The sequence below is a fragment of the Salvelinus namaycush genome, chromosome 20 (genome assembly GCF_016432855.1).
Source record: "Salvelinus namaycush isolate Seneca chromosome 20, SaNama_1.0, whole genome shotgun sequence".
Classification (NCBI taxonomy): domain Eukaryota; kingdom Metazoa; phylum Chordata; class Actinopteri; order Salmoniformes; family Salmonidae; genus Salvelinus; species Salvelinus namaycush.
The window spans coordinates 28,057,905-28,070,342 of record NC_052326.1 but is presented as its reverse complement, the minus strand read 5'-3'; the positions used below and the strand labels follow the sequence as shown (position 1 = coordinate 28,070,342).

The window sequence follows — 12,438 nt, the reverse complement described above, 5'->3', positions numbered from 1 at the left end:
TAACGCGAATCAGATACAGCACAACGGGCAGCAACCATGGGAACCCCCATGATCTGAGGTTTCAGCTCGCGATGAAAGTAGCCTGGTCCTAAAGGACATATCCGAACTGCTGGGGCTTTTATCATACTCACAACTGCCCTCAACCGACACAAAGAATGTAACTGCACTGTTACCCATCAGCAAGGGACTTCTGGGTTGCTGGCGGAATGTTTAAGGCGGGCACTTCGGCGACCCAGGTGTTTTAGGACAACGTCCGCGGTTCGGCTGCCCTGTTATCGCCATAGCCTAATATAACAACACACCAGCCTTAACCGGCGTCTAGCCTGCTTTACCTTCGATAGTCAACGGTAGGCGCTTGCTTCACTGAAGTTAGTTGGGTAGTTTTCCGAAAGGTCGGATTTACAATGAAAGCCAAGACTGGGGTCATCCTAGTCATGCTCGCTGCTTTCGTTTATGTTGCAGCACAGGATACTGAAGCAGAGCAAAATGTTGTGGAAGAGTTATTGGTGGAAACCTTGGTGAGTTCTGTCTATTTTCTCCAAAGCAGCGATAGGAAAGTGGCGACTTGCACTAGCCGAATACAATGCATTGCAACATTCAGACCAAATTGAAACAATGTAGGCCTATCAGCTTGTTATTGTTAACATTGTTAATGTGTCGCTTATTTATGTAATAAAACGATGTATTTTATTTATTTGGAATGCAAATTACTTTGATTTCCCCCCTTCATAAGGTGAAACCCGAAACTTGCTCTATAATGTCAGAAATGGGAGACACGCTACAAATCCACTATACGGTAAGAAAAACATGTAAATTAATAGCCTAACTAACATTTTCAAAGGTAGGCTAGGCACCGCCCTGTTTGACATCAGACCTAGTCTACATGCTTAGAGACAAATGTCGATTTTTATTAAATCTGGTCAAAAGTGTTCTCTGCAATTGAAGTAAGTGGTGCTGATTCATTGCACCTCGATACATTTGACTCGATATGATGTTGCCTATGTGGCACGGTGTAAAGCAGCAAGTTCGTTTTTCACTAAAGACTGGGAAATTCGTGTGCCAATCATATTGTCAAATAAAAGCAACTTTCAGTTTTGCATTACACTTAGTTTGTAATCATATCTGTGATGGCAAGTAAATTGCGTGTTTTACCCCATGTGCAATGGACACGTTTTTCGCGTGCCAAACATTCTACTCGGTAGTGTGATGGGGGAGCTACAACACGTCAGCACTCCTGCTCATTACCAGATTTCTATAACATGTGGTTTTGATAAGTAAAATGCCTAACCAGGCGTTGTAAGATCTGTCATGCCTCAGCAATGTCTGAGCAGGAGAACATGACCAAACCAGAAAGGATGAGGCATAACTGGGCCTAAAATCTGTCTTCAGCAGTAGGTTGCGTTTTCTAATCTTAACCACACTGCTAACCTTAAATTAAAAGCACATTTTGTTTTCATTTTTACGATAAAGCCATTTGACTGTGGCTGTTAACTAGTGAAAACCGTTGTGCGGTTGTTCACAGGCGTGTCTGCCATCTCATTGGCTAGAATGGTCCCACGTGACTTCATTGACACGACGAGGTCATTGCTTCAACCAGTGTGCTCAGTGCAGCCACTCCTGTAAAGAACATTAAACAGTCTGTCAAGTGTTTCACATTTTAATGTGACTTGAACGGGATATGCATCTTAACCTTCCATTTAGATTAGAATCAGCTTGCGTGCAAAATCTCTTAACATGCACCTACCATATTGTTCCAATGCTCTGAACAGGGTAAACTGCTGGCAGATGGCAAGGTGATTGACTCATCACTGTCCCGGGACCCCCTTGTTGTTGTGCTGGGAAAGAGGACCGTTATCCCTGGTAAAATCACAACCATTCAAAAAGACAGTTTTAGGCAATATATTGATCACACAAAACAGGAACACTAGCTTAAGTTAACAGTATTATAAACTGGGTAGTTCTAGCCCTGAGTGCTGATTGCCTGACAGCTGTGGTATATCAGACCGTATACCACGGGTATGACAACATTTATTTTTACTGTTCTAATTACGTTGGTAACCAGTTCATAACAATAATGCACCTGGGGGGTTTGTGGCATGTGGGCTGTATCCAGCCCTTAGTGGTATATTGGCCATATACCACACCCCCTCGTGCCTTATTGTTTAAATATACCTTCAAATATAGCTCACACTTGCAGTGTTTGTTATTGCATCATTCACTGTGATACTATCTCCAACAGGTCTGGAACAGAGCTTGGTAGGCGTTTGTGAAGGGTAAGTAAACGGTCACGGTCTGCCAATACAACATTTTGAAGTGGACTACATTCATTTAGAACCACTTCCACTAGGAATTCAATATGACTTGGCTAAGCAAGGACAATTAGTTTCAAATATAGATATTACCACTATGGGAAGCAATCAAAGATCCTGTCTCAAATTACTTTGGTAAAATGTCACATAGTGGATAACATGAAAATCTATGAGAATAACCTTGTTCTGTCTTATGGTCCTCTAGACAAAAAATCAAGACCATTATTCCACCACACCTTGCCTATGGAAAGCGAGGATACCCTCCCACCATCCCAGGTACTTAAACACATCTGCATATACACACAATAAATATGGCAATAAATATCTCACCTTGATAACTGTCTAGCTAGTCCAGCACCTTTTCAAAGGTCTGGCTGAGCACAGCAACACACAACTCAGTAGTTGATCCTCTCTCACTCTTCTTCCCTCTGTCCTGTTAGCTGATGCTGCTCTAGAGTTTGAAGTGGAGGTGATGTCACTGATCCAGGCAACCCCATGGCAGAAGATGGTGAATGATGTCTTCCCCCTAGTATGTCTGGGCCTTGTTCCCACTCTGCTGGGCATGGTGGGCCTCTACCTCTATAACAAGGCCAATGCCCAGCGGCCAGGCAAGAAGAAGGCCAAGAAGAGCAAGAATAAATAAAGGAAACTCAGAACTATTTAAATAATAAAATGTAAAAACAACAAGGGAACGTTGTTATTATCGGATGGAATAGTCCTCTTTTATTTGATGGATATTGTAAGACACCTGGTAGAAAGAAGTTACACACAAATAGAATAAGGAATTGAGTTCTGTCAGAAGGAGTGCATTCTGGCAGTTTTAAGTTATTTACTCCTAGTCAGTGTACAACTTAAACCCCTTTTGAAGTTAATCTAGGAGTGATGGTGTGTGATCTGAGCCTGTTATTGTGTCTACAGCGTGCGCTGCACAACATGTGCTGCCTCAATGACAGTGTGGCGCTTGCGTTGGGCGTCAGCAGTGGGTTGAACGGCGAGGGTGGGCTGTGACACCATCAGCAGGGGGTTGCGATGGCGGAGGATCTCGTCGCTAACAGAGATGCCATCCAGGTACTGGCGCAGTAAGATCCGCAGTTGCTGGTTCTCCTGGGTCAGAGCTCCTCTCTCCCGTTCCAAACACAGCCGCTCCAGCAGAACCTTGTTATAACGCTGCCAGAACCGCTCCAGAACCAGGTAGTCCAGCATGGCCTGAGCACACCGGGTTACAAATGAGAAGTAAAGTGGGAGTCAAAGATCAGATCAGTGTGTGTATAATACAGTACTACCAATACCTGTGCCAGCTCCTCAGATGGAGGCTCCATAGCATTAGCTCTCTCCTGGCTCTCTTCCTCAGCAGTGAGAGATGAGATGTAGAAGGGCAGGACTTTCTCATGTTCTGTCTCCAGTTTACGACACATCTCAGCCAGACGCAGCAGCCTCTCCCCCTGATCCACAACATCACAGAACAGGGTGTGAGAATTCATAGGAAGTGAATGTCAGTCAGTACACATGCATAAGTGTGCTGTCTATGTATGCATGTCAAAGCGTGTGTATGTTTGGCTGCTAATCATACGTACTGTATGTGTCCACATGCATTAACGTTAGCACCTTAGTGATGATGCCCTGTAGGTTCTTGGCAGCGGCGTTGCTGTGCACAGTGAGGTTGGTGAGCTGGTTCCTCTCGGCTGCGCGGGCACGGCTCAGCTGGGCCTTGAGCTGGCGAGCCTGCAGGGTCACCTCCTCCCTGGCCGCCCTCAGGCCCCGTGCTGCCCCCTCACTCTCCTTCTGGCTGGAGTTCAGCCTAGAGCGCAGAGCAGAGATGGAGTCCTGGAGGGGAGACACACAAATACAGTGGGAAATGAGCACTCATGCTGACATACACAGAGGGCATGCATGAATACTGTATTCAAATAAAGTTAATAATACAATCACATAACAAATGAGCAATATAAGCATTCTATTTTCATATGGTAGACTGTTGCACAGAGTAGTCCTCTTGACCCTGTATTCTACATAGGAGGAATTCAGACCCGAGTTACGTGCCTGTAAATGGAGCTTAATTCCCTTTTTATGCATTTTTCTCTATGCGTATTTTGACCTTGATCTTAAGTATGGGGAAACGCATGTGACCGCCAGATATTAGTTTGGGGAGGTGATCACAGAAATGGAGGTGTGCCAGAGGTGTGCCAGAGGTGTGTATACAGATTCGTCTATTCTGACCTTGACTTAATTCCCTCATCTTTACTCAAGAGGAAACCATGAATAAGGCCAAGTAACCCGTCGGTTCCAAGTGGAAAAACATCTACTTTATTTTTACCCGATAGTAATAACGCCATTCTCCACGCACTGTAATTTATAAATTGATAAAGAGCTAGGTAAATTAGTAATCCGTTTGGATAAAGGGATTGTAAATATAAATAACAATTGTTTTAGATTTATTTTAATTTATGATCGCTGGAGATAAATTTGAAATCAGTAATATGGCTGCAAACTGAAAAGCTTATCAACATGACAGGTATTTATGCCCCTTTCCCACAGTGAAGTACGAAATGTTGTGCCGCTATGCATAATTTAAATTGTATGGCCTTATAACTTTTAAGGATACATTTTGGAGATGCAAAGCCGAGCAGAATGACAGTCATGCCAAATTGTACCTTTGTGCGCTCTAGAATGTTTTAATCATATTCCCCAACTTTTCCTGTTTCCTACAATTTTCTATTGGTAGCGACCATAAGTAATAACCACACATTTATTTAACTGCCAATTTAGAGTTCATTCCCTTCATATCATTCCATTGTTTGATTTTGAAGACCTTTATTTGTTTCCTCTGTAAACGCTGTCCTGTCCATGTGGTTGTTGCGGAGGGTCGCTAGCAGAAGTAAATAATTATTTACAAATTGTCCAATATTTTGGGGCATGTAGCCTATTTGAATCATTATGGAACGCAGACAAAATATGGCAGTTTAAACCTGGAGCCTGACAACTGGACTGTTGTCATCACAGTTCCATCATCAGTGAGGATTAAGGTAGATTTATATTACACTTTTCTCCCCTTCCAATATTTCATGGATTGAACAACTGAATATGGCAACTTTCAGGATGAACCAAACCTATGTATTTTTGATTAATCAATATACGTTGTGCATAAAGGCACTCCAAACCATTTTTAAAAATGTATTAATTAGGTAGATTCATAAATACTTTCCTAAACCTAAATAATCAACAGATTTTTAAATCTACTAAATGGAAACTAATATGATTAACATATTTTGATGGCTTTCTTCAATGATCTCTAATACTCAGAACCCGTTCTCTCGATATATTCTAGTGAGTCTTGAGAAAATTATAATTAAAAGGTACACTGTATTTAACGGGATGGTTTTTGATAAATGTACTGAAAACCCTATTAAATGAAAACTCCATGAGAAAATCTGTTGGCCAACAAGTGGGAGGGTTTTCAGCAGTTTAATTAAATGTATTCAGTGCGGATATTGGAGGCACACCTAAAGAGTTTGTTGCACACCTGCATACTGTAAGTCTGAATACCAAATACTAAGAAGTGTTTCAATCAAAACATGTTAAAAAGGCATAGATTTCCTAAGTCTGAATCAGCCCCCATTGGAAAAGTAGTCTCTGTAGCCCTACACTGACCTGCATCTTCTGCAGCCTCCTCATCTGCGTGTCGATCTCCTGGGCACTGCGCTGGTCGCGGGTCCTCAACGACTCAAAGGCGATGTGACGGTCCTCTGTAGCCTCATTGTAGTTGCGTAGGGCCTGTTGGAACTGACGCCACAGGCCCTCCACCGTCCCCTCTAACTGGATCCTCAACGCATGTTTCTCCTCTATGTTCTAATGGGAGAGGGAAAGGAGATCCCAGATCACAGACAGGTAATGTAAGCCAACACACAATAGCCAGCAGCATACCACCCTGCATACCACTGCTGGCTTGCTTCTGAAGCTAAGCAGGGTTGGTCCTGGTCAGTCCCTGGATGGGAGACCAGATGCTGCTGGAAGTGGTGTTTCCTCTGGTCTAAAAAGTATCCCAATGCCCCAGAGCAGTGATTGGGGACACTGCCCTGTGTAGGGTGCCGTCTTTTGGATGGGACGTTAAACGGGTGTCCTGACTCTCTGAGGTCATTAAAGATCCCATGGCACTTATTGTAAGAAAAGGGGTGTTAACCCTGGTGTCCTGGCTAAATTCCCAATCTGGCCCTCAAACTATCATGGTCACCTAATAATCCCCAGTTTACAATTGGCTCTTTCATCCCCCTCCTCTCACCTGTTGCTGTAAATGAGAATGTGTTCTCAGTCAACTTGCCTGGTAAAATAACCGATTAAAAAAATCCCCTAACAGCTGGTTCATTAAGGTTAAAGGGATATTTTGGCAGAGGCCCTTTATCTACTTCCCCAAATGATGAACTCGTGGATACCATTTTTATGTCTGTGTCCAGTATGAAGGAAGTTAGAGGTAGTTTTGCAAGCCAATGCTAACTTGCATTAGCCCAATGGCTGGAAGTCTATGGGTATCTGCTAGCATGCTAAAGAGGAGAAATTATCCTAGACCAATTGTGAGGATCTGCAAATGGAGAGAGGGGAAATGAAAGAGGCCCACCAGAGGGAAAAACAACTCTGATGCTGGACCCCTACCCTGTTCTTGATGTCGTCTCTGGTGCTCTGGTAGTCCTGGCGAGCCTCCCCGTCTACCTCCATGTAGAACTGCTCCATGGCAAAGGTCACATCCTCCAGGTAAGCACACTCCTGCTGGTGCTGGGACAGGATCTGCTCCCTGGGAAACACACACACATTTAAGTAATTTAGCAGACACTCTTATCCAGAGTGATTTATAGTTAGTGCATTCATCTTAAGACAGCTAGGTGAGACAACCACATATCTTAGTCGTAGTAAGTACAATTTTCCACAATAAAGAAGCTATCAACAAAGTCAGTACTAGTAGGAAAAAGTCAAGTGCGAGTGTTAGTTCACGAAAGGCAAAGTTTTTATTTTTTTGGAGGGGGGGTGCTGTGGAATTATTTAAGATACACACTCTCTCACACACACTATCACACACACACAACAGGAGGCTGCTGAGGGGAGGGCTGCTCATAACAATGGCTGGAATGGTGTGTAATGGCTGGAATGGAAAGAATGGAATGGTATCAAACACATGGAAATGATGTGTTCCACACCATTCCATTTACTCCGTTACATCCATTACTATGAGCCCGTCCTCCCCAATTAAGGTGCCGCCGGTCACCTGTGACACACACACAGCTGTCAATTCACATACAACACAGAGCATCACTATCTAGTAAATATCAAACTTGCATCAAGGTTAGAAAAGCTTTTCAATTAAATAGTTTAGTGCAGCATAATTCAGTTATATTAATTGTTGTGCAGAACTGTGTATAGTGTCTCTGTCTGTCTATTAGAGAACTGGACGGATAGGTCTATCTGTCATGGTGTGTGTGAGAAGGTTTTACACACACCTCTCAGAATTGAATTCGTAGCTCAGTCCCTCCAGGCCGCTGTTCCACTGCTGCTCCAGGGATGCCAGCCTACCCTTCTGCAGGGCCAGCAGACAGTCCACACAGTCCAGGTGAGAGCGCAGGGCCTGGGCTGACTGCTGCTCTGCCTCACTCAGGTCACACACCAAACACTACAGCAGAGAGAAAGAGATATAGACTGTCACACCACAGGCGGCCGGTGATACCTAAATTTGGGAAGACGTAATGGCTGGAACAGAATTCATGGAATGGTTTCGAAGACATCAAGTACATGGTTTCCGTGTGTTTGATACCACTCCATTCCAGCCATTATTATGAGCCGTCCTCCCCTCAGCAGCCTTCTGAGTCTCTCACACACACCAAGAAGAAGTCTCTCACAGATGCTTGTGGAAATAAATAAATACCTAACCTTGATGACACTGTCCTTCCGGTCCAGCACCCTCTCAAAGGTCTGGCTGAGCACAGCAATGTCACTGCGCAGTTCAGCTGCCCGTGTCTGGCGGAGAACTGCTCGCCACTGCTGCGTCAACTTGTGCAGGTTCACTGCACTGTTGCGCTCCTCCTTCTGCAGCTTATCCTGGTTGCATTACGGGTAGAGATGATGGGGACAGTACTTAGAGGTCATGCAAGGACATTTTGAGAATAGAATAGGCTTAACAAGTTTCATCAGGCTGTGTGACTTTTCATTGGGTTACATTCTTGAGCGTACCTTAAGAAATTGAGTTAGCATGTCTTCCTTCCTTTTGGCCATCTCGTCCTCTGCCTGGGCCCTCTGCTGCATGTACAAGAGTCTCTCTTCCTCCGTCATCCCTGCCTGCTTCCCTGCTCCCCCCTTTTTTGCACCCTTCTTTGGCATGGTTCCTCTCTCAAGCTCCTCCTGGGGTGCTGTTTTGGTGTCACTCGGCCCACTTCGCTCTCTTCATTCAGAATGGGAAGCCAAGACTTAAGAGGTAAGACAGACATACTTTAAAAAAAAAAATTAGCAACCCACACAAAACAGCCTAAACATTTAATTAACATCAAGTTGGTTGTCATTGTCCAATAACCAAGCAAACGCATAGTAAACAACTCATGACCAATGCCTAGCCGCCTAGCTAATTAACCATTCATTCTATGACGCAATTTCGCACTGCCATATGGTCTTGTCCAGAGCCTGCCATGTCCATGCAGTTTACAAACAACCCGTAATTGTATTTGCGACAACAAACATGATGCGATGTCTTACCTGTGTGAATTCTAGAGATATGATAGCGGGATCTCCACAAAATGAGTTTGTGTTTGGTCTCCTAGCAACATTCTAGGAGTTAAACCCACCCAGGGGGCGCGCCAGACTGCACATACCGCGCCGCCAATGTGCCAAAAATAAAGTGCTAGGAAAAATGCTATGCATCAACAAAGGAATCATTATCAATGAATGAACAATATCATAAAATGAATTAATTTAGTAACTTGTGATAATGTGCAAAGTAGGTTTATCAATACCCAGTTGCAGAAACGATGCATTATGCAAATAAAGCAAGCGTAATGCGAATTAACATAATGGCAAATGTGCCCTTTCTTGGGAGACATTTCTCGCTGTCCAGGACAGACAGGAAAACGTAGACGCATGCTTTTATTCACTAGCAAATTGAAATAATTTACAATTAGCATTGAAAGAAAACTATTGGAATGCCGAAGCGAAGCGCCAGTCAATTTGTAACATCAACAGAGAAACTTCGATTGTACAAACAAATGTTTGTAAATTGCGGATTAATGGAAATGACGTCTATTACTAGCAAAAATGCCACATATCCTTCCGCAGAAAAGTAGTATTGTTATTTTGTTGAACTAAAATAAGTAAACGTTTGATTTATTTGATAATAGCATAATTATGCAAACTATATATTAAAAACAAATACATATGAGTGCTTTCTGTGTCGTTCACAACATTCAGGGTTGCTAGAGAGATATAATTCGGTCGGCACCCATCCCTCAGGTCCTCCTGTTCAAAATGGTGAGTGCTTTGCTGAACTGTCCATGATTTTGAAAACGAATAAACTTTCTAAAACTCTCATTGTTGTGAAATGTACGGTCGGCACCCATGCTTCCGGTCCAGTTCGTTTATATTCTGATGCAGAAAAAAATGGAATTCGCCTTATTCTGGAACGTCACAGCGAGTTCGTTGCAATTGTGTTTCTATTTCCGGCAACATTCGCGTGACGCTAGCGCATGCAAAAGTGGTACTTTCCGTTGAGAGCTTGAAAGTTTTACACTGACAGAATCGCACAAAATCTTAATCGATCACCCTGACAATCATTATATGTTCATTACGAGGCTGTCACAATTGGATGAAGGAGGCAGTTTTTACAACAGCAATGTTTTGAACACCAACCGCTACATCGATCTGTGGAGTCCCATACGACCTGCATCCACCTCCTAAAAACACAGTCTTTGCGGCTCTGGCTCAAAGCGTTTAATCTAAAGAAACCACCAAAACGTCCCTTTTGTATGCTCCTACCACTTCTTTGACAATAAGCCTACAGTGGAGCATCCACAGAAAAATGGCTTGGCTACGATACTCCACTCGTGAAGACGCGTCGGGTGTTGGTCAGGCAGTCATCAGTGACAGGTAAGCCAAACGCTTGAGCAGTTTGCATGCTCTCATTTTGTGTCTCCCTCTTGCTCTTGTAGCTAAGCAGTCTCATAATAGCACAATTTATTTCCTCTACAACTCAATAAAAAAAATATGTACTTAATTATTATGATTATTACATATTATTAGGAGCGTCCATGCAGTATGGTGTTTTGTTATTAATTGTCCATTGACTTGTTTAACAAGCCATACTGATTTCTTAACAGATGACACAACAGGTTCAAGTTTTCACCAAATTGAAAATGGGGAATGGCCAACACGAATAGAAAGAATGGATATGCCTTCAGAGATGCCCAAACCCAATGGGAAGACCCATCTCTAAGTGATCACAACTACAGCTCAGGTGATCATGTAAAGCCCATTACCTGTGAGGCAGGGACACAGTGCCCAGCATCACCTCTCTACAAAACCCTGCTGAGCAATGAAGCACTCTTGAAGCACTCTGACCAACTTGCCCTCCAAATACACCTCTGCTGTCTTCAATCAAGATCTCAGCGATCACTGCCTCATGGCCTGTATCCGCTACGGGTCCGCGGTCAAACGACCACCCCTCATCACTGTCAAACGCTCCCTAAAACACTTCTGCGAGCAGGCCTTTCTAATTGGCCTGGCCCGGGTTTTCTGGAAGGATATTGACCTCATCCCGTCAGTTGAGGATGCCTGGTAATTCTTTAAAAGTAACTTCCTCACCATCTTAGATAAGCATGCCCCGTTCAAAAAACGCAGAACTAAGAACAGATATAGCCCTTGGTTCACTCCAGACCTGACTGCCCTCGACCAGCACAAAAACATCCTGTGGCGGACTGCAATAGCATCGAATAGTCCCCGCGATATGCAACTGTTCAGGGAAGTCAGGAACCAATACACGCAGTCAGTCAGGAAAGCAAAGGCTAGCTTTTTCAAGCAGAAATTTGCATCCTGTAGCTCTAACTCCAAAAAGTTCTGGGACACTGTAAAGTCCATGGAGAACAAGAGCACCTCCTCCCAGCTGCCCACTGCACTGAGGCTAGGTAACACGGTCACCACCGATAAATCCATGATAATCGAAAACTTCAACAAGCATTTCTCAACGGCTGGCCATGCCTTCCACCTGGCTACTCCAACCTCGGCCAACAGCTCCGGCCAACAGCTCCGCCCAACCCCCCCCCCGCAGCTACTCGCCCAAGCGTCCCCAGCTTCTCCTTTACCCAAATTTTACATTTACATTTACATTTAAGTCATTTAGCAGACGCTCTTATCCAGAGCGACTTACAAATTGGTGCATTCACCTTATGATATCCAGTGGAACAACCACTTTACAATAGTGCATCTAACTCTTTTAAGGGGGGGGGGGGGGGGGGGGGTTAGAAGGATTACTTTATCCTATCCTAGGTATTCCTTAAAGAGGTGGGGTTTCAGGTGTCTCCGGAAGGTGGTGATTGACTCCGCTGACCTGGCGTCGTGAGGGAGTTTGTTCCACCATTGGGGTGCCAGAGCAGCGAACAGTTTTGACTGGGCTGAGCGGGAACTGTACTTCCTCAGAGGTAGGGAGGCGAGCAGGCCAGAGGTGGATGAACGCAGTGCCCTTGTTTGGGTGTAGGGCCTGATCAGAGCCTGAAGGTACGGAGGTGCCGTTCCCCTCACAGCTCCGTAGGCAAGCACCATGGTCTTGTAGCGGATGCGAGCTTCAACTGGAAGCCAGTGGAGAGAGCGGAGGAGCGGGGTGACGTGAGAGAACTTGGGAAAGTTGAACACCAGACGGGCTGCGGCGTTCTGGATGAGTTGTAGGGGTTTAATGGCACAGGCAGGGAGCCCAGCCAACAGCGAGTTGCAGTAATCCAGACGGGAGATGACAAGTGCCTGGATTAGGACCTGCGCCGCTTCCTGCGTGAGGCAGGGTCGTACTCTGCGAATGTTGTAGAGCATGAACCTACAGGAACGGGTCACCGCCTTGATGTTAGTTGAGAACGACAGGGTGTTGTCCAGGATCACGCCAAGGTTCTTAGCACTCTGGGAG

At 44.5% G+C, this 12,438-nt stretch overlaps 2 protein-coding genes across 2 annotated transcripts; one reads left to right on the top strand and one right to left on the bottom strand.

Annotated features, from left to right (window-relative positions):
* LOC120065193 (peptidyl-prolyl cis-trans isomerase FKBP11-like) lies at positions 1 to 2,952 on the top strand. The gene is made up of 6 exons (XM_039015982.1): positions 1 to 518; positions 734 to 796; positions 1,770 to 1,860; positions 2,240 to 2,273; positions 2,515 to 2,585; positions 2,750 to 2,952. Exons 1-6 carry the CDS (start codon positions 405 to 407, stop codon positions 2,950 to 2,952), a joined length of 576 nt encoding a protein of 191 aa, XP_038871910.1. The 5' UTR covers positions 1 to 404.
* Positions 2,953 to 3,012: 60 nt separating this feature from the next.
* Positions 3,013 to 10,360, bottom strand: ccdc65 (coiled-coil domain containing 65). Its single transcript, XM_039015981.1, has 8 exons — positions 8,520 to 10,360; positions 8,220 to 8,387; positions 7,793 to 7,962; positions 6,954 to 7,092; positions 5,958 to 6,155; positions 3,915 to 4,133; positions 3,599 to 3,751; positions 3,013 to 3,515 (listed from the first exon to the last, which is right to left on the bottom strand). Exons 1-8 carry the CDS (start codon positions 8,664 to 8,666, stop codon positions 3,222 to 3,224), a joined length of 1,488 nt encoding a protein of 495 aa, XP_038871909.1. The 5' UTR covers positions 8,667 to 10,360; the 3' UTR covers positions 3,013 to 3,221.
* Between the last annotated feature and the right edge of the window lie 2,078 nt (positions 10,361 to 12,438).